Raw genomic sequence first — 21,765 nt, 5'->3', positions numbered from 1 at the left:
CAGACAAAGAACTCTGCCCAGCAGGAAATGAATGGGGATTATCCACCCATTATTCAGTATAAAACACCTAATACTCAATATTTTGGAACAGACTTAAGAGTAGACTCCAGCTAAACTCAGCCCACAAGCCCCTCCTTCTAACCCTGTCACTTGCATGCATTTGTCAAAAGGTGTCTCTTTTTGTCTTTGACTTTTTGAATCCTTTCAATTCCCTCCCAGTGTGGTATCAGATCACAAAACCACACACAAAACAGGGACCTTCTTTCAGGCATTGTGTGTGACAGTTAAAACCAAAGCACAGGAATGCAGATCAACAGAATCTTGAAAATTGCCCTAGGTCCAGGGAGCAGCTGTCAGAACTGAAATGGGTCACAACAGAGACGGTGGCACCAAAAAATAGAGGTGTATGAGTTTGCCGCCAACTTGAACAGCTGGACAGAAAGAGACAGAGATTGTGCAGACATGGAAAGGGCAAGGAGCTCCTCACCCTAGATGAACACCTCTCACCAGCTGAGAAAATGGAATTCCAGACCAGGTATCCTGTGCTATAAAGGCTGATGGAGTTGAGTTTGCAGATGTTTCATGTGGCTGAGGTCAAAGCATGAGTGTATATGACCTTGGTCAGGACCTCACTTCTTTCCTCAGACATAGCCTCAGTTTACAATGAAGATTTCTCACCTTCCTATAGCCTTGTAGGCTGGAGGTTCACTTTTTTGATTGTAATCCTGAGTGGTGTCCTTAGGAATCACCCTTTAAAGGTAGTAACTTGAAAGCCCAGCAAAGTCTATATGTGATTATTGTCTGTTATATGACAGGCATACTCCATCTTTATATTTGTTAGTGGGTTGTTCTTCTATATGTGCTATTGTCTGCACTTTGGAGAACAATAAATATAGCTTGGAGGTATTAGATGTGTTTTTGAAAGATTTATTTTCTTTGCTCATGTGTATGTGTTTGTCTATCTCCTGTGTGCAGGTCCCTGCAGAAGTCAGAAGTGGTCATGGGATCCCTGGAGCTGGAGTTACAAACACTTGTGAGCTGCTCTGCATGGATGCTGAGATACAAACTTTGGTCTTTCTAAGAGCAGAAAGCCCCACCCTTAGCTGCCAAGCCATTCTTCCAGCCCCTAATGTGTTCTTAATAGTTTATCAGAACATGGTGTCCACACAGCTGCTCCATCTGGGATTTTAGCAAACAGTAAAGTGGTCATTGTATAGGTTCAAATTGGGTTTCTATATGGCTGTGTTTTACCAACATGATCAGAAACTTTCTTCCCATGTATTCCTGCCCCTTCACCCCCTCTGAATTTGAAGTCTACATAGTCTCCAAACAATGGATAAGGAAAGCCCCAGGCTTCCTCCAATTCTTTTGTAAGGAACGATTTCCTGCTATATTCAGGCCAAACCGGACTTCTTTTTATTTCCTGCAGAAGTGAAAGCAGACAGACTAGGCTTCTCAGAAACAGCCTGGATGTCAAGACCCCAGGTGCTTTCCTTTTTGACAAGGTTGGAATTTGGTTTGTGCAGTTGTTTGTACATGAGGCTGTTGGGAAGTTTTTTCAAGTCCCAAGATTATGAATATTGGGTTGGAATGCTTTTATGCTAGCTGCCATTTACAAAACAAACTCTATAGCAAGCTTCACTGCATATAGCAACAGGGATCACATAGTTCACGTAGAACAGAGGCAGGACCTTCAAGTTAGGAAAACAATTGGCACTGTGAATGTAGGTGTTTACTGAGCACAAATACTTTGTATACAAAACTCTTCGAGATGTACAGGAGAGTGTGAAGACTCATTTGACCTAGTCACTGCCCTAAGAGGGTTCACTGCCGTGAGTAAAATGGACTCCTCAGAGAATGGAAGAATGGAGGAAAGCAAGAACCCTAGACATTACATGACAGCACCCCAAGATTGCCAACAAGAGCATTAGGGAACATAACAATGAGGAATTTATTTAAACGGTTAATACGTGAAATGGATTCAGATTATTAAAGCATGGGCTTGCAGTTTTCTTACTCATAATTGTTTCCTGATATGCTTTCTATTATTTTAATGAACTCTGGTATCAGTTACATATATTTTTTTAAAAGATAGGGAGTATCACAATGATTAGCCTCAAACTGATGAGACCTGGGCCATAGCACCTCAAGTACTGTGACTTGAAGGGTATGCCACCACACAAGCTCCTACGCAAGTCTTAGAGATCTCAGGGTGTCTTTTCAGAGCTCTGCTTTGACCCCTGTCACTAAGAATTCTCTGAGTCATGATCAGCATCATTTTGTGAAGTTTCAGAAGAACTGTACTTGTCTTTAACAGAGTGGGCAATTATATATTGATTATAAATATTATTTTTACCTAATTCCTCTCATTTGTTGTTCCACTCATTTTTACCTCATTTAAAATCTCACACTATTATTTGGTACATTTCTTCATTTCAATTCTAAAAGGTTTCTAAAAAGTTGCCTTTGCTGGGTATTTTTTTTTTTTTGCAGCAATTAGGGAAGTAACAAATATGGTGAGTTTTAGTGTTGTGTACTTTCTCTGAAAAATTAGTTGATTTATCTGAATTGCCAATGTTATTCAAATTGGGTTGTCAGAATTCTTATTTTTAAATGTTCTTTGCTGATCACAAATTGTTTTTATAATTTTCATTGCATATACTTATTATACATGTTGTGTCATGATAGGATATGTTCATATAAGCATATCTTGCATGTTTAGCATGCTCCCATGCTCCCATCATTCTCAGCATGCCTGCCCCCTTCCATTAGTCCTCTTTGTTTCCCTAAACAGTTACATTTTTACTTTTATGTCATATATACAAATGTAATTTTATATATCTATATGCAGTCTAGGAGTTCAATATTAAAGAAAGCTGCACATATGATGCCAATACTATTCTGTGAAATTCTGGATATGTCAGTCATTAATGCCTTAAAATATCAGTGTCCTTAGCATCATTTGGAAGAATGACAGACAGAAGTATCGCAGGGTCTAACTCACATTGATGGATTCGACCTTCCTCTGTGCGAAGTTCCTCTCATGAAGTGTGTGAGACCCCAAAGGCTAAGAATGCTGCATGGAGACTACATGGGCCTGTGTCTATGGAATAGACAAGTACCGTTTTCAGTGCAAGCACCATGAGAAAAGGCCCCACACCTCTCTCATGCTTATCTGTGTCACCAGTCCTGTCCATAGTAAGCATTTCATTCCAATTCAAGAGCAAAATGTGCTCTCTCAGTCAAATATCTCCATCAGCTTGATTAGAAAAAAACAGCATTGCTCAAGAGAATTTTCTGTATGTGCTGATGTGACAATGACTGCCTCCATGTAGATTTTATTGTACTTTCATTTCAGTTTAGAAGCCACATTTATTTAGTTGCTATCATATTGGTGAACACAGAACCAGTTTGCTTGGTAATTTAAAAAGGAGTTTTACCTTTTGCCCCTTTCCTCTTTCCCAACAAGAAAATGTCATAGACAAAGTCTATTATAAATGCTGGTGACATCCACAGCTTAGCCCTACAGTGATGACAGGTCTACATTTCTTCAGAGCTGAAGCAGGTCATTGCTATCTCATGATGCTGTGGCCTAAACAGTGAGCAGAAGGACTGGAAGGGACTCAGGTGGTCCATTGACCTTGATGCCTCCTGAAAGCGTTTTAACCTTGGAACAGCTGAACACGTAGGAACAGAACTCTGCTACTTGTTCCACAAAACTGGGATCAATGTCATGATTTTGCAGAGATCCCAACTGGCCAAGCTTCTTCCCATGTGCTGGCCACTCAAAGACAAAGCATTTCTTTGGAAAGAATTTACAGATACAAAGCTGTGGCAGATTTAACTTTTTCTTTTTCTTTTTGGTTGGTACCTACATGAGGTGAAAAACAGAATTTTCCAGCCAGTACCTAGAAGGTGAGTATATGTTTTTAAATTTAGTCAGGTGAGCTTTGGAAATCCTGGAACACTGGAAGCTGAGGCAGGAGAATTAGTAGGTGAGGCCAGTCTAGATTTCACATAGTGAAACCATGAAAGCACAAAACAAAAAGGACAAAAGGGGAGGCTTGTCTGCTTTAAGCACTTTCAGTCATCTAAAATGATTCATAAAGCTCTTCTGGTTTTGTAGGGAAGGGGGCTTCATTCTAACTATTCAGCTCACACACTGTAGCTGAACTATGTTCATAGACAATATGTAAACCCACAAGTTCAACATCATTTGCTTTCCAAAGATGCCTGGCAGCCCATCAGTTGTGTGTGGGCCACACTCTTCCAAAGTTTGGGCTAGGATACTGGTAACACTTTAATCTACCTTTTTCAAACATACAATCATTGTGTACCATATTTTGTGTTTTAGCATAAAAACAAGTCTGAAGCAGGGAGTCCAATTAACCATTTTGTAAAGGGAAAGGCGAAAGACAAATAAATTTGTTCCTAGAACAAACGAGAAAATGTTTAATTTAATCTATTAAACCATATTTTAAGCACAGATTCTTAGGAGTAACTAGCTAGAAGAAATAGAAACACCAGGTATAAGAAAATTATAGGTAGAATAATCTGAATTATCAGGGGTTTAATTGACATCCTCTTTAGCAGCTGTAGGTCTCTTACTGTGTATAAGTTTCAGGAATTCTCTAGATATTCATCTGTAGAGATGAGTTCCCCATTTATTTTTAGCTCAAGAAAGAAGTTACTCAGAGTCCACACAAAGTCTGGAAAGAGGCTCACAAATTCATCTGAGTCCTCCAATTCATCATGGTCAGGCGAGAATCTTGTTCTGATTCTGTCTGTCAGCTCTGTCACATAGCTGAACAGCTAATTAAGGAAAGCAATGAAACAACCATAGCACCAACCAAAGTTCAGGGTTACCATCCTACATTAATCCCACATCTTCCTGGAACCTAGCCCAAACCTTCATTTGCCTTGTTCCAAACCTCAGGGTGAATACTGTAGCTACATAGATGTGGGTTATTTTCTTGTTTTGTTTTGTTTTGTTTTGTTTTGTTTTATGTCTCATTAACCAAGAGCCAGAGTCATGGAGCTGGATCATGAGGGAAGGTCACCCCACTTACTCTGGTGTTCTGAACCTCAGAAAAGATACTGCAGCTGGTCCATGGCCTGCTGGCTGATGACTCCCATGCTGTTGTACACAAAGGTACTGCTCAGAAGTACAGCCAGGGAAAAGATCCAGCAGTCATTCTGGTTGTCACCCTGGAAGTCAGAACACACATGGGTATGTTCTGTTCTTATGTCACTTTTCAGCAGTGGTAAAATACATTCACTTCATTAGAGGGTACTTTTGCCTAAAAAAATAAGAGAAACTTCTGTGACCTATGCAAGATACAAAACAGAACCAAAGAAACAGCAATAAACCTACAGATGCTGTCCACAACACTTGCAGGGTGAATGTTATTTTAGTTTGTGGTTTTATTTATGATGATTCTCACTGGTGCTTCTTAGTCTGATGTTAGTGTTTCAGTACTGTGGACTACCACCCTGCTGTTCTGTGACCCAGTCTTGTGACTATTTTCATCCTATTTTTTGACTAAACAGAGTTTGGTAATGGGTCAGCTGGGCATTGGTTAGCCATCTAACAGGAGGGTGTTTGGGTAGCATGGGGTTGTCACCCTTAGAGTTTGTCCCAAAGTCAGTTTATCTGAGTCTTTAACTAATAGGGCTGTTGCCACTATTATGCAAAGTGGTCACTGGATCTACTCATTTTGATAAGTAGGCTACCAGCCTCTTCCATGGTCCAAGGGTTTACATTAAGACCCATTTTGAAACCAACTCCTGTTTTCTCATCCATATATAGGTGGAAAGGTTTGGTGACATCTGATAGAGCTAGAGCAGGTGCATTTAGTAGGGTTGCCTTAATCTCATCAAAACCTTTTTCTAACTTTAGGGTCCAGTCAAGGGGAGCTGTCCTTCCCCTTGTGGTCTCATATGGGGCCATGCAAACCCAGGTATTGGGAGTCTACAGAACTCAGCAGACTCCAGGAGTTTTCTTATTTCTCATCAGTTCCTGGATCTAGGGATCCTCAGGATGGTTTTGTTTCTCGCTGTTGGTAACCATCTCTTGCTCCCTTTGAGTATGTATCTCAGGTAGGTTACTTCAGTCTGAAAGATACACAGTATCCCAGGTCTCCTACAGTTTAGAGCAGTTCCTCAGTGGAAGTTTTGCAGGTGTTCAAGGTGTCAGCTGGTATTAGGAGATCACCCACATACTGCCAATAGGCTGATATTAAGGTTGGTTTTATGGTACTCACCCAAGTCCTCATGGAGGGCTATTGCTCAAATTTTAGAAAGTCTTATTAACAAAACTGATTTGGGGGTAAATGCTGAAAGATCAGAGAAGCAGAGCAAGCCAATGCCACCACCTCTTACCTCACCAACTCCTCAGCATGAAAGAGCCTCAGCCAATAGGCCTCTAACCAAATGAGCTTCCTCAGCCAAAAAGGATTCTGGCTTAAAGGAACACTTCTCCTGAAAAGCCTTTAGTTCCTGTCTCTTCACACCTTATATACCTTTCTCCACCCAGCTGTCACTTCCTGGGATTAAAGGCATGCATGCTTCCCAGTACTAGGATTAAAGTGTGTGCCACTACTTGCTGGCTCTATTTCTCTCCTAGACTGAGTCAATCTTATGTAGTCCAGGGTGGCTTTAAATTCACAGAGGTCCAGATAGATCTCTGTCTCCCAAGTGCTAGGATTAAAGATGTGTGCTACCATTGTCTGGCCTCTATGTTTAATCTAGTGGCTTGTTCTGTTCTCTGATCTTCAGGAATATTTTATTAGGGTACACAATATATCACCAGAGAGGGCTTCATCAAAGATGGTGAGAGAGTTTTTGAATCTTTGAGGCATGTGTGTCCAAGTCAGTTGTCCATTGAATCCATCCTTTTGGTCTGCCATTAGAAGATTAACAAAGGCTGACTAGCTGGACTAGCAATGGCAGGCTGAAAAAAGCATCCTTAAGATCTAATACAGTATAGACAGTCCTATCCAGGGGCAAGGCACTAAAAAGTGTATAAGGATTAGGTACTGTGGAGTAAATGTCTTTCACCTGGTTGTTAACCTCTATGAGGTCTTGCACTGGTTGGTAGTCATTAGATTTGGACAGGCATCCGAGGTGTGTTCCATGGTGACTTGCAGGGGACCAGAATACCTAGGTCCCTGAGGCACCTTTTACTAATGCTGAAATTTCCTCTTTATGGGCAGAGAATGAACATTGGCAAAGAGGCAGCAATAATTTTTTTGGGGAGAGATTAAGAACAGATATCCCAAAAGCAAGAGCCTTCAATTCATAAAAAGAACCAATTGGGTCCTTCCTCACATTGTATGGGGAACACCAATATCTGGATCCACTATATTCTATACTGATGCAAAAAAATTAGGAAAGGCAGGTTATAAATTAGGAAATTTAAGTAAAGTTTCTCAAAGCTTTTATGATTCTGCCCAAAAGTCAGAATTATATGATATTCTCATGGTATTAATGGATTTTACAGAACCTCTTAATGTAGTTGCTGACTCTCAATATGCAGAAAGAGTTGTTTTATGCATTGAAACCACTGAACTTATTCCTGATGAAAAAGAATTAACTTCATTATTTATAAGATTACAGGAAACAGAAATAGAAATCATCCCATATATATAACACATATCAGAAGCCATATGTGTCTGTCAGGCCCTCTAGAACAAGGCAATGATCAAATTGATCAACTTATGATAGAAAACGAGTTGGAAGCCTCAGAATTTAGTTTAAAAACAAGCCATGTCAATAGCAAGAGTTTGAAACAGAATTTTTTCCTTTTATTGAGAAACATTGGCAGAGTTGCTTTTACTTGAATTTACAAAACTTCAACATGATTATTTCAACACTTCAAATATGATCGTTTCATATTCCAGATCAAGTACTGACAAGCTATATGATTTACAGGTCACTAAACTTTGTGGAACATATTTTCTTATCTCAAAGTAAGAATAATTATGAACAATACAGTCAATGTGATAGTTGATTTGATCATATGATATAATTTAGTGAAGAGCTTAGTGCCTAATAAATTACCAATAAATTTTATCACATTGTTTTTCTTGCTTTATCTATTATTTTTCCGCTTTATATGTAAATGAATGATCTTGTCTCATATTTTAACTTTGGAATGGCTCTTTTTTACAACAAAATTATAAGAAAATGTCTTACTTGTTCCCTTTATAATCAAACACCACTATCTGCAGGAAGTAACCCTAAAGCTATATAAAGAAATGAAATTTGGCAAATGGATGTGTCTCATTTTGAAGAATTTGGAAAATTAAAATATGTACACCATATCCTAGATAAATATTCATGATTTTAATTGGCAACTGATATGGAAACATAGGATATAGATATGATAGGATAAAAGGATAAATTATTGAATCTACTTCTAAAAAACTTTTTAAAAAATAGTTTACATTGTTATGGATTTTAGTCTATTGATAAAAATAGAGTTAATTTTGTTATACTGTATATTTATTTCTACTCTTTTTTAAGGTATTATGTTTGTGTGGCTCATTCAAATTGTAATGGATAATTAAGAAATACAGATTAATAATTAGTTTTCTATGATAGTTAAGCTTTTAGTCATGTTAAGTTTTCTAGGTATACATAGATATAATTCAATTAGGTTGGCAATCTTCAAACACTTCAAAGACCTACAGAATATGACATTTAAAATGTTTTCAAAACTTAGACTTTCCTGGATAATGAGATATGGTGCTCCCTGGATGTCAGGCTGGTGTCTCCTGACTCTGCTCTTCCTCTTCCCAGAATTCTCCTTGTCTGCTTATCCCGCCTATACTTCCTACCTGGCTACTGGCCAATCAGTGTTTTATTAAACCATTATACAAAAGCATTATCCCACAGCATTTCCCCTTTTCTGTTTAATTAGAAAGGAAGGTTTTTAACTTTAACATAGTAAAATTGCATATAACAAACAGTTACAATATCTAGTCTATTTGTATTTTGCAAAATTAAAGAAAATTTGTGAGTTTAAAGTTTTATATATAATTTATCTTTTATCATAACCAAGAAAAATTATAACTATCTAGTCTTCAACTACATCAAAGACCTCAGAAGGATATGATATTACCTAAGTAAGCAGAAAGAATATTGTAAGCAACTTCCAAAAATCTAGAGTGACAGAGACAGGTGGCTGCCTGGACAGTTACCCAAAGTTCTTCTGTAAATTTGGGACATCCATCTTCAGCCATATAGGCCTAGATTTTCTCAGTCACTTCTGTCTGTGTCCTGTAGAATGTCTGACTGTTTCTTCTGTGAAGCAGGAACCTGAAGGACCATTTTGCCTTGCAAAGTTCAGTGGTCACCTTTCTATGGTTCCTGCATGCCCAGTTGATACAACATTTTGTTAAGCAGTCCAGGCAAGAGCAGTTTCTTGCCCAAATGGCTATTTTTGTCAAGAAGATAAACTTCTTATGAAGTGTCTTCTGTGCCCATCATCTTCCTTGAAGTAATTTGATACTGCCAAAAGGAGAAATGTCTCATTGTCCAGAAAGGACAAAGTATAGATTTATAAAAATAGATTAATTTAAGATATAAGAGCTAGATAGCAAGAATCCTGCCATGGCCATAGTTTAAAAATAATATTAGCCTATATGTGTTCATTTGGGTTTGAGTGGCTGAGGGACAGTGAGGATGTAGGAGCCAGGTGGGCACAGGAAAACTTTCAGCTATAGGCAACTGCTTTAAGTTCTGAAAAGGTTGATTCTTTAATTACACATCTATTAGAAGTCATAACCATCATGGGAATATTTGTACATATTAAGACTGACAATGCCCCAGCATATGTCTCTAGTAAAATGAAACAGCTTTTTGTATATTACAATATAAAGCACATTACTGGTATACCACAAAAACCAGCAGGACAAGCAGTTATAGAAAGATCTAATTGCACTTTAAAAGAGTTGCTAAATAAACAGAAAGGGATAATTAAAAACTTTAGAAATAGATTGCATAATGCCTTATGAACTTTAAATTTCCTAAATGCTAATGAGAAAGGAATGGCAGCTATGGAGAGACATTTGATAGTAGAAAAAGAACTACTTAATTAAATCAGCCTATATAATTTAAAGGCATATTGACCTCAAAATGGAAACCAAGATATACTATATATATGTTTCTACTTCTATTTAATGTGTTTTTGTATATTAAAGTTATTTTGCCATACTGTATATACATTTCTATCTCTGGGTAAGATATTTTTGTATATTTTCACAATTTTGAGGATATTGTCCTTATACTATACATCTTTCTATTTTTGCTTAAGTTATTACCTATACTTGTTTATATTTATTGTGTGAAGTTTTAGTCCTTATAGCTTATAGGATAACAAAAAATTACAGGTTAATAGTTACCCATATTTGTCAAACTTATAGTAATGTTAGTTAGGTTTTTAGTCATGCAGACATATGTCCAAATAAACAGGTAATCTTCAAACACTTCAAACTCCTATAGAATATGGCATTTAAAATGTTTTAGTAACATAGAATTTTGGATGTGGGACATATCTGCTCCTGGCAACACTTATATACTCCTGAGAAGATGATGGGCACTGAAGAGTCCATATGTATTTTGTTTTCTTTATGACAAAACTGGCCTATTTGAGCAAGAAATTGCCCCTTCCTCCACTGCTGACAGTAAGTACACTGTCAAATATGAACAAGCAGGACACAAAGAAAAGCAACTCCCAAAATTTGCCAAGACAGGGTAGGACAGTCCTTCAAATTTTCCTGCTTCTGAAAAGGGGCTGTCAGTTATTCTAGACCTGTGAGCCAAAGTTGAATTCCCCAACACTGCAGAGAAACCTTGGGTGGCCAACTGTTTCTATTGTTTCTTACATATTTGCTTGCTTGTACTTTCTGCTTACTCTGGCAATATTATTTTCCTTCTCAGGTCTTTGATGGGATTGAAGACTAGATAGTTACAATTACAATCATCCCAAATCTTAGCAAAAAACAAATTAGGCATGAAACTTACATTCTTCGGAAAGGATTGGAGTAATCTCTACATATTTGCCTATTACCTATGGTCTGAAACACATCTAGAATGTGTTTCTTACATGATAATTGTTCTTATATGTAGTTTCATTTTTCTTAAGGTTATTACCATTCATTTTTTTCTAGACAATATTTGATAATGGTTTTTTAAGTAACTTTTTTATTAATAATTTTTTATTCATCTTACATACCAATCACAGATCTCCCTCTTCCCTCTTCCCACCCCTCCAGCCTCACCCTACTCACCAACACCCAATTTCCTTCGACAAGAAGGTAAGGTCTCCCATGGGGAGTCAGCAGAGCCTGGTCCATTTGGTAGAGGCAGGTCCAAGCCTCTCCCGCCTGCCTCAAGGCTGTACAAGGTGTCTCATCATAGGTAGTAGGCTCCAGAAAGCCAGGTCATGTAGTAGGGATGGATCTTGATCCTACCACCAGGGGGCCCCTTGAGCAGATCAAACCACACAACTGTCTCACTTATGTAGAGGGCCTAGTTCAATCCCATGGGGGCTCCACAAGTGTTGGTCTAAATTTCTTGAGTTCTTACTAGCTTGGTTCATTTGTCTCTGTAGGTCCATTTGATTAGAAAATCTTTCCACAGCTTTTTGCTCTGAGATAGTGTCTGTCTTTGAAGTTGAGGTATGTTTCTTATATGTAGCAGAAGGATGAATCCTGATTTCACATTCATTCTGTTAGCCTGTGTCTTTTTATAGGCACATTGAATCCATTAATATTAAGGAATATTAATGACCAGTGATTGTTAATTCCTGTTATCTTTTGGTGGTAGTTTGTGTGTATTTCCCTTCTTTGGTATTTGCTGCTGTGGGTTTATCTATTGCCTGTGTTTTCATGGGTGCATCTGACTTCCTTAGGTTGGAATTTTCCTTCTAGTGCTTTCTATAGGGCTGGATTTGTGGATTGATATTGTTTAAATCTGATTTTGTCTTGGAATGTCTTGTTCACTTCGTCTGTGGTGATTGAAAGTTTTGTTGGGTATAGTATTCTGAACTGGCTTCTGTGGTCTCTTAATGTCTGCATTATGTCTGTCCAGGACCTTCTGGCTTTCAGAGTCTCCACTGAGAAGTCAGGTGTTATTCTGATGGGTTTGCCTTTATAAGTCACTTGGCCTTTTCATTTGCTGCTCTTAATATTCTTTATTTTGTATGTTTAGTGGTTTAATTACTATGTGGCAAGGGGGCTTTTTTGGGGGGGGGTCTAGTCTATTTGGTGTTCTACAAGCTTCTTGTATCTTCATAGGTATTTTCTTCCTTAAGTTGGGAAAGTTTTCTTCCATGATTTTGTTGATTACATTTTGTGTGCCTTTCAGTTGGTATTCTTCTCCTTCCTCTATTCATATTATTCTTAGGTTTGAACTTTTCATGGTGTCCCAGATTTCCTGGACATTTTTTTTTTGCCTTTGGTATTTTCTTTGACTGACAAATCTATTTCCTCTATTGTATTCTCTACACCAGAGATTCTGTCTTCCATCTCTTGTATTCTGTTGGTTATGCTTGCATCTGTAGTTCCTGTTTATTTACTTTTATATTCTATTTCCAGCATTCTTTCTGTTTGTGTCTTCTTCATTGTTTCTATTTCAATTTTCAGGTCTTGAACTATTTCCTTCACATGTTTAATTGATTTTTCTTGATTTTCCTGGCTTTATTTAAGGGGTTTATTAATTTCTTCCCATTTTTTGTTTGTCTTTTCTCAATTTCTTTAAGGGAATTTTTCATTTCCTCTTTAAAGGTCTCTATCATCTCCATAAAGTTATTTTTAAAGTCAGTTTATTCTGCTTCTTCTATGTTGTGATGTTCAGGTCTTGCTGTTGTAGAAATGCTAGGTTCTTGTGATGCCATATTACTCTTTATGTTGTTGTATGTATTTTTGCACTGGCATCTACCCATCTCTTCCCCCAATATGTGTAAGAGGTGCCTGTGACTGAGTGAGCTGTTCTTGGTCTGATGTGTGCTTGCTGTGTCTGGTCTCAGAGGGCCACTCTGTGTCTAATCTTAGTTCTTGGTCTAATTGGAGCTGGTAGATTCTCTGTCTCAGGGAGATGCTTTTGGACAAATCCAACCTGGCTGATTCTATGTCTCAGGGGTTTGCTCTTGGTCTTATCAGGGCTCTTGGTCCAATCTGAGCTGGATGATTCTGTGTCTCAGGAAGCTGCTTTTGGTCCAATGACAGACGGCAGATTCTGTGTCTCAGGAAGCCACTGGCATCTCAGGGGGATGGGTAGGTTTGGGGTAGGGCATGGATCTTGTAGACTGCAGGATCTGGTGGGAAGTTAGTGGAGGAGTCTGCCCACAGGAGTGTTCCCTGATGGCCAGCAGCTGGGTGGGAGTTCCCTTTGATAATAGTTTTTATTGTATATAGTTTTATTATGTTAGGATTAGAACCTTCCTTCTTAATTAGACAAAAAGGGGGAAATGTTACGAGAATTATTGACACCGGCCCACTAGTCAAATGTAAGGAGCAGCTTGGCTCAATGGATGTGATCTTCTCTGGAGAGATGTGACTCAATAAGAGGCCTGGGAGGGCTGAGGTACTCTCTCAGATAGTGGGAGCTACCACCAAGCTACAGAGCAAGTGGCTGTGGCTTGGTTCAAGGTCACCATTCCTCACTGGAATGAAGAGGTGGTGGCAGCTGTACTTGCAATTGTGTGGCAGCTTCATTTTGTATCATGAGTGTAGCATTCTGATTTTGCTCATTAATAAACTCTGACTTGATCCACAGACTCCCTCCTTCATTATTAGTGCTTTATGCTTTCCTTGAGATGCTAGTTGACTTAACTGAATTGTCAAAGTTATCCACATAAAGTTGTCAGAATGCTTATTTTAAAAATGTCCACCGGGCGGTGGTGGCGCACACCTTTAATCCCAGCACTCGGGAGGCAGAGCCAGGCGGATCTCTGTGAGTTCGAGACCAGCCTGGGCTACCAAGTGAGTTCCAGGAAAGGCACAAAAGCTACACAGAGAAACCCTGTCTCTAAAAACAAAAACAAAAACAAACAAACAAACAAAAATGTCCTTCATTGATCACAAATTGTTTTTTATAATTTTCATTGCTTATATTCCTTATGCATGGTGCTGTGTCATAAGAGCATATTTTCAGATAAGCATATCTTGTATGTTTAGCATACTCCCATGCTTCTATCCTTCTTTTCATGCCTCCCCCTTCCATTATTCCACTTTTTTTCCTTAGACAGTTTCACTTTGACATTCATGCCGTGTGTGTGTGTGTGTGTGTGTGTGTGTGTGTGTGTGTGTGTGTAATTTTATGTCTCCATCAGCAGTCAGAAGCTGTACATCACAAAATAGAAAACATGTATTTGTCTTTATGAGACTGACTTAATTTGCTTAATATGGTTATCTCTGATTGCAACCACTTTGAGCAAACATCATGATTCCATTTGCTTTCCACCTTATTTTTGAGAAAGGCTCTCTCAGTGAAGCCAGAACTTATCTGTTGGCTAGGCTGACTGACTGGTATCCCCAGGGATCCTCCTGTCTACCCCTGCCCCACCCTCAGTGTTAGTCTTATGGCTGTGCACCCCGTGTCTGGTTTGTTATGTGGGTGCTGGGGTCTGAATTTAGGTTGTCATGTTAGCACAGCAAACACTTTACCATCTCAATGTTTTTAAAATTTTTTCGTGATCTTCACCAGTTCCTTTGTGCTTTTGGCAGTTGGGATAGAGTTTATATATACTCCAGAATACTAAGAGATGGTCAAACATGAAGAAAGAACCTTTATTCTGCTTGGGGAAAATCAACAGGATTTCAAGCTCAGGTGCTAATAATAAGAAAAGAGTAGTGTAAGTTATGGTTACAGATAAATCATTAAAATTCCTTTGATATCTACTGATTACACAATCACTTCAAGTCCATCTTTAAAACTACTACTCTACAATATGCTTAGTTGTCATCATGTTATGTAATCACTATCCACTATTAATGATTGGAAATGTCCTGCTACATTTTCAATCTACATGAACTGAAGTATTTCCTTCTTCACCCATGGATATGTGGATTTATCTCCTTGTCATGCCAATGGCTTATTCCATCTCCTGTGGATATATCATTTATGGGGACTCTAGAGCTCCAAGCGGGTGTCTTGATACATAATGGAATATCTTGATAGGGTTAACCAAATCATATGATTTGAGCAGTTATTGATAGAATGGAGAACTTTACATTGTCTCCGGTAAGGAATAAGGCTGGCTATTCCTGTCCTTCAGAATATCACAACACTGGCGAACTGGTTTCCTAATTATGTGCCAATATTTAAGAATATGCTCAGTGCCCACTTGCCTCTTGGAGATTCTTGGTCCTCAGTCTTATAGGAAGATAAATATGATTTCAATGATCACACTACATGACTTTGCAGATTTTTAGTTTTCTGATACAAGACACAATTATTATCACCTGAAGTGACTCTTGTTCCCATTTCTACATGCTATTCATCTGTTTTAAATGTCAGGACAGGAGTATTCTTTAGTCGTTTAGCTTACGACACATTTGCGTGAGGCTTCCCTTTCATTGAGAATCTTTATCTCATCTTGCAGTCTTCTATTTTCTTGCTGAAATCTCTCATTTAGTTGTCGAGCCTGTTCCTAAAAAGTGACAAGTGGAGACAATGAATCATCGCACTAAGTTGATCCCTACGTTCTATGCAGTTTGCATAATAATTAATTTTTGTTATTTGGTTTCTTAAAAATTTATCTAATCTTAATTTTTATTATATTTGGTTAACCTATTTTTGTTTATGAATAAATTTTAACATTAAAATGTTTGCTTTTGTTTTTTCTTTTTGTGAATTATTTAGCCCTTTCCCCAAATTATGCTCTTTCTTGATCAGGAGTAATCAATTCTCTTTGGTTCCTTTAGCTAAGAAGCAGTTCCACTGATGAACCTAGGTTACCACTATTTATTTTTTCCTCATTAGTTGTATATAATCTCTATACATAATCTTAATCAAGTGTTTGATTTCAAATTTTAGCCCTAGAAACATTAATAATCCCCCTTATCACCAAATATCTAAACACGCAGCACAGGGATGAATTCTGAAAGTCTGATTATGGCTCTAAATCTTAAATTTAAGAAATGCAGTCTGTGGGGAGTAGGGGCATAGATGAGCCAGTAACATGACTGCTGCATAAGCATGAATACCTGAGCTGGAATCCTGAGCACTGATGTAAAAGCTAGATGCAGCACTGTGCTGTACAACCAGACTGAGGAAGAATGTGTAGGCAGATCCTTGAAATTCATTGGGTAGCCAGGCTAGCCTCATCCATGAGCTCAAGGTTCAGGGGGAGACCATGTCTCAAAGAATATGGTGCAGAATTATGGAGGAGGATTGGGAATAGATCTTTGGCTTTCACATGTAACATGTGTACACAAAGAGGGAAAATGAGGGAGAGAGAGAAAAGGAGAGGAAGATGGAGAGGGAGAAGGAGAGGGAGATGGGAGAGAGAGAGAGAGAGTAAGCTTCTACAACTTGATAGCAAGATGATAGATGATAGGTAAAATCAGAGTCTCAGACTGAAAGACCCTAGCCCTTAAGGCTTACACCCCCAAGCCTCAGGAAAAGAGAAACTTCAAGCACCAGGAAATGAGAAACTAAAAATCTAGTTCCAAAGGCAACCTGACTTAGCCATTGTTCAATCTCTCCTGCAACCATATAACAATGTAAAAAGATTTCTGTTAAGAGATGTACTCAACTGTGACTGGGATAGTTGCAGGTGTTCCAGGAAGGACCACTGTGACCTTTGTGTAAACTCCACTCCTGCCCTGATATCCCCCCTTGAGGTTTCAGGAAGAATGTACCTGTTGACATAACTGTACCCTCTCTGTGATCACTCTATACCCAGACCATGATCTTGTGAAACAAAATTGTATGGGAATTGTAATCTTGTGGGGTTTGTGGGTTTTTCCTTTATAAGCCCTTATGGGGCTGCAGTAAGATGTGGCTCTTGCTCTTAGGAGCAGAGTTTGCCCTTCTATATAGAAGCTTTAGTAAATCCTCTTGCATTTGCGTCAACTGGACTGGAGTCTGGGTTCTTGGGACGTCCACTCGAGACCCCCAGATTTGGGGTCCAACAAGACTGAAGATAATGAATTTCTACATTAAACTCCCAACTCAACACAAATTAGAAGCAGTGCATAGGAAAGAGGAGGGACAGACAAACTGTCACATAGTTGTGAGGGTTAAATAGTTCCTCTCCTCTTAGGAATAAACTCCCTTTTTTTTTCTTTTTTTCTTTTTTCTTTTTTTTTCCTTTTTTTTTTTTTTTTTTTTTTTTTTTTTTTTTTTTTTTTTTTTTTTGGTTTTTCGAGACAGGGTTTCTCTGTGTAGCTTTGCGCCTTTCCTGGAACTCACTTGGTAGCCCAGGCTGGCCTCGAACTCACAGAGATCCGCCTGGCTCTGCCTCCCGAGTGCTGGGATTAAAGGTGTGCGCCACCACCACCCGGCAGGAATAAACTCTCTTAGGAATAAACTCATACCATGTGAGACAAACAACAACAACAACAACAACAACAACAAAACCCAAAAAACAAAAGCTATCTTTGTGGATTCCACTGTGGGAAAAACAGTTTAATCTGTTGTATGTATCTTATAAATAGTGCTCATTTACTAACTTTTTGAATTCCCTATATAGCTAATGATGACTTGGACCTTTTGATCCTACTGCCTCCATTTCCCAAACTACTAAGATTGCATATTTTTAATCTTATGTGAACCTGTGTTTCTTCCATGTAATATAGTTATACTTTATGGTTCATAGAGTCTTAAGAAAGAAATAAAGATAAAATATAAAGAGTATAGCTGTCATAAATAAATAGGTATATTACTAAAGGACTTAGCGTGACACCATTACACATTGAAAACTTAATCCCCAGACGTGGGCAACAGACTATCAAGCATGTGTTTAGGAATTAATAGCACAAGGGAACAGGCTTAGTCAGCCTTTAGGCTTCATCACATTTCATGACGAACAGAAATGGAGAACAGGAGGAGGCTGGACAGATGGATCAGCAGTGAAGAGTGTGTACAGACTGGAATTCAGTTGCAAGCATCCAAATCGGGTGGTTCACAGGGACCTATAGCTCCAGATCCTGGGGATCTGACTCCCTCTTCAGACCTCTATAGATATTACATGCACATGTGCAAATATATATGCACGCACACAACACACACATATTTTTAAATATGTTTACACACATTTCAAAAATGTTTTTAAATGAAGAGAACATAGAGGAGGTGCAATGGCAATACCTGAAGTTTGTGCTCAGTGGCCCTCTGTTGCTCCTCCATCATCTGGGCCTGTTCCTTCTTCATCTTCTCAGTCAACTGTTGCATGCGTTCCCAATAAATCTTCTCTTTCTCTTGCAGCAACTGCTCATTCTTCTGCTGTATATCCTCCTTTATTTTTGCTGTATTCTTTGCAGCTTCAACTTTCACACGTTCCACTGGAAAGGAAAGTGAGAAGGACGGTGTAAATGTATTATCTGTTCCTCTCTTCTTCACGTACTTCATTTTTACTGCTGACGTCATAGTACCAAGTCTGATTCCAGCCAGTCAGACACAGCTTTGTTCTTCTAGCTCTGATTTAGGATCCCAGGTTTATAAGGAATTTAAACTTGTCATAGCTTTCCAGGGCACACAGTCTTTTAACTTGTGCCTCACCTTCAATCTGTCTTTCTCTTTGTGTCAGAGCCTGGTCTGTGCATAGAATTGCATCAATCACATCCTCCTTGGACTGCAAATACTTCTGCAGAGTTTCTTCAGCCTTGGAGTCCAGAGAACATGAGGTTAACAACAGGAATGACTGAACACTTTGTTGCCTGTCTCCCCACCCCCCTCCCCTTCCTCTTGGTGCAAGATTCTTAGGCATAGAAACAGTTCCCACTAATGAATGCCTTTATTCAGGCTCTAAATCTGGAGCTGATGGTGATGCAGTGAGTTTACTGTAGCCCTAGGGAAAAACAAAAAGATCTGACAGAATGAGAAAGTGCGGGCCTGGGGAAGAGTGATGGACAGGGAGTCATAGGGTGATATTATTGGACCCAGTTGTCTCTTAAAGCTAGTTTGAATCCCAAATAGATGCAATATAAGTTTTCTTTAAGGCCCTACCATTGGGTCCTTCACAACATGAAGAGTCTATTGGAAACAGGTTGGCAGTCATATTGGTGGTTAATGTGATTGTTCAGTTTTAACTCAACTGTTAAGTGAGTACACTGTGTCTGATGAGTAAGCAGGATGTGATAACCTTGATGTATGCAATGTTGAGGAAGCATAGGCCCGGTATGAAAACAATAAGACCCTGTTCCAGTGATGCTTGGGATCATGCTGCTATCTAAAGGTAAGCAACTCCTAGAACACACACGTAACCTTGGTTACCTGAATCCCTTTCCTGGGTGCCTGATAGTACTTTTTCTTCAACTCTTGTATCTTCTTATTAAAAGAACAGTATCCTCCTGGTTTAGAATAAACCCCCATCTTCACATCCTTTTCTAGTGGACCAAAAATATCCTGAATTAGAGTTAAGCAGTGATCTGAGGATGCCTGTTGATTCTTCTTATAGAAATAGCCTTGCTTTGTTTCTAACTCGGCCTTTAATGTAAAAATGAAAAGAAAAAATTAAAAAAGAAGCCTGAGTTTAGAAATTCTGGGATCATTTCTCAAAAGAAAAACAGAAAACCCCAAACAAAGGAAAATTTAAAGCACTGACTATAACTATAACTTCCTCTGATCCAGCTTTTTAATGATGTCATCCTTGCTTTGTAGCAGTGTAGTTCAGAGGAGAGATTTACACCTTTAGAGGTAAACTACTTTTCCACACTGCACCAGAGATGCTACAGAAAATAAACACGGCTCAATGTTAATTTGCCTCTGATAGCTAAGATTAAAATTTTCTTTTCTATTGTCTTAAATATTGAATCAGACTGTTGACATTGGGCATGCAACTTGATCAGACACACTAATTATTTCTTTGTACTCAATTCAGGAAGGGAAATAGTACTAGATAATTAATGAAAGGAGAGATATTTTAAATCTTTGAGTTTTTGATAATCAATTTTTCCTGATAATTGTGATTATTAATACGTAGCTGTTTCTATTTCAAAATCTAGTAACAGTTGCCCCTCCTTAAACACCAATTTCATTTCCTCATAGCACTTTGCCTTCCAACATCTACATAAGAGGTCAACTTGAAAGATAAATTACTCCTAATTGTGTTAGGAACACTTGATCAACATCTTTGAAGGAATTTTCCATGAAGATCTTGGTAGCTTCTTTCTCTATGGTCCTGTGCAGATCCAGCAGCTCCTGGAGGGTCTCTGTGGGCAATTTCAACATCTGGCTCATCTGCTGGTCATAGTGGGCAATGGCCTTTTGCACTGCAGCTGCATTCTCTGTCTGGGACAAAGCCAGGATAGCATTCTCCATGCAGGGCAGACCCCCAGTGCTGATGGTGTTCACATAGGTTATCACCAAGCCCTTTAGTCCTACAACCAGGAAACAGGTGGTGACAATATTTGCTGTAGATGGATAAAAACAACACTATTCTCTAATTCTAGATATTTCAATAATTGTTGCCTTAAAGCTTCTATGTCCTTAGCATCATTTGGAAGAATGAGAGACAGAAGTATCTCAGCCTCTACCTCACATTGATGGCATTACACCTACTTCTGTGCAAAGATACATCTGTAATGAGGTGTGTGAGACCCCAAAGGCTAAGAGTGCTGGATGCAGACTACATGGGCCTGTGTCTATGGAATGTTTGTGTGCCTTTAAAGGAAAGCACCATGAGAACAGGCTCCATACTTCTTTTATGCTTATCTGTGTCACCAGTCCTATCCATAGTAAGCATTTTATTTCAAGTTTGGAGCCAAACATGCTCTCTCAGTCAGAACTTCTCTATCAGGCTGAATAAAATAAATATCACTGCCCAAGAGAACTTTCTGTATGTACTAATGTGACAATGACTGCCTCCATGTAGATTTTACTGTACTTACATTTAAATTTTAAGAGCCATACCTGTTTAGTGGCTATGGTAGGTGAATACAGGTCCAGTTTGCCAGGGTACTTTAAAGGTTTCTTTTTTCAAATTTTTCTTTTACCCCTTTTTCTCTTTTTCCAACAAGAAAATATGATAAACAAAGTCTATTATAAATGGTGGTGACATCCACAGCTTAGCCCTACAGTGGTGACAGGTCTACATTTCTTCAGAGCTGAAGCAGGTCATTGCTATCTCATGATGCTGTGGCCTAAACAGTGAGCAGAAGGACTGGAAGGGACTCACGTGGTCCATTGACCTTGATGCCTCCTGAAAGCGTTTTAACCTTGGAACAGCTGAACACATAGGAACAGAACTCTGCCACTTGTTCCACGAAGTCTGAGTCCAGGTCTTGCTCCTGCAGCGATTCCAGCTGGCCAAGCTTCTTCCCGTGTGCTGGCCGCTCAAAGACAAAGCATTTCTTCTTTGGGAAGAACTTACGAATACAGAGCCGAGGGAGATTAAGCTTTTGTTCTTTATCTCTTTGACCCGTACCTAGATGAAGTGAAATATAGGGTTTTCAGCTAGGGATTGAAAGGTGAGTATACATACTTTAAATTCAGTCATGTGAGCATTTATAGTCCTGGCATACTGAAAGTTGAGGTAGGAGGATGGTAAATTGAGGACAGCCAATGCTCTTAACCTCTGAGCTATCTCTCCAG

General features: G+C 38.8%; 1 protein-coding gene and 1 long non-coding RNA gene across 3 annotated transcripts in view; one reads left to right on the top strand and one right to left on the bottom strand.

Annotated features, from left to right (window-relative positions):
* The window catches only part of LOC143274006 (uncharacterized), a 43,857-nt gene extending 26,492 nt beyond the window's left edge, over positions 1-17,365 (top strand). The window contains exon 4 of the long non-coding RNA XR_013052401.1: positions 976-17,365. This is a non-coding gene — a long non-coding RNA (uncharacterized LOC143274006). The remainder of the gene's footprint in view (positions 1-975) is intronic.
* The window catches only part of LOC102904775 (guanylate-binding protein 1-like), a 15,255-nt gene continuing 8,271 nt past the window's right edge, over positions 14,782-21,765 (bottom strand). For both annotated transcript variants that reach the window (XM_076575080.1, XM_006986121.4), the window contains 6 exons: positions 21,350-21,598; positions 20,272-20,552; positions 19,447-19,659; positions 18,733-18,835; positions 18,322-18,515; positions 14,782-15,658 (listed from right to left, as the gene is read on the bottom strand). In XM_076575080.1, coding sequence (XP_076431195.1) covers positions 15,548-15,658; positions 18,322-18,515; positions 18,733-18,835; positions 19,447-19,659; positions 20,272-20,552; positions 21,350-21,598 — 1,151 coding nt within the window. In that variant the 3' untranslated portion in view covers positions 14,782-15,547. The remainder of the gene's footprint in view (positions 15,659-18,321; positions 18,516-18,732; positions 18,836-19,446; positions 19,660-20,271; positions 20,553-21,349; positions 21,599-21,765) is intronic.

Source organism: Peromyscus maniculatus, chromosome 6 (genome assembly GCF_049852395.1).
Source record: "Peromyscus maniculatus bairdii isolate BWxNUB_F1_BW_parent chromosome 6, HU_Pman_BW_mat_3.1, whole genome shotgun sequence".
Classification (NCBI taxonomy): domain Eukaryota; kingdom Metazoa; phylum Chordata; class Mammalia; order Rodentia; family Cricetidae; genus Peromyscus; species Peromyscus maniculatus.
Note: the sequence above shows the minus strand (reverse complement) of the source record. Positions and strands in the feature narration are given on the sequence as shown.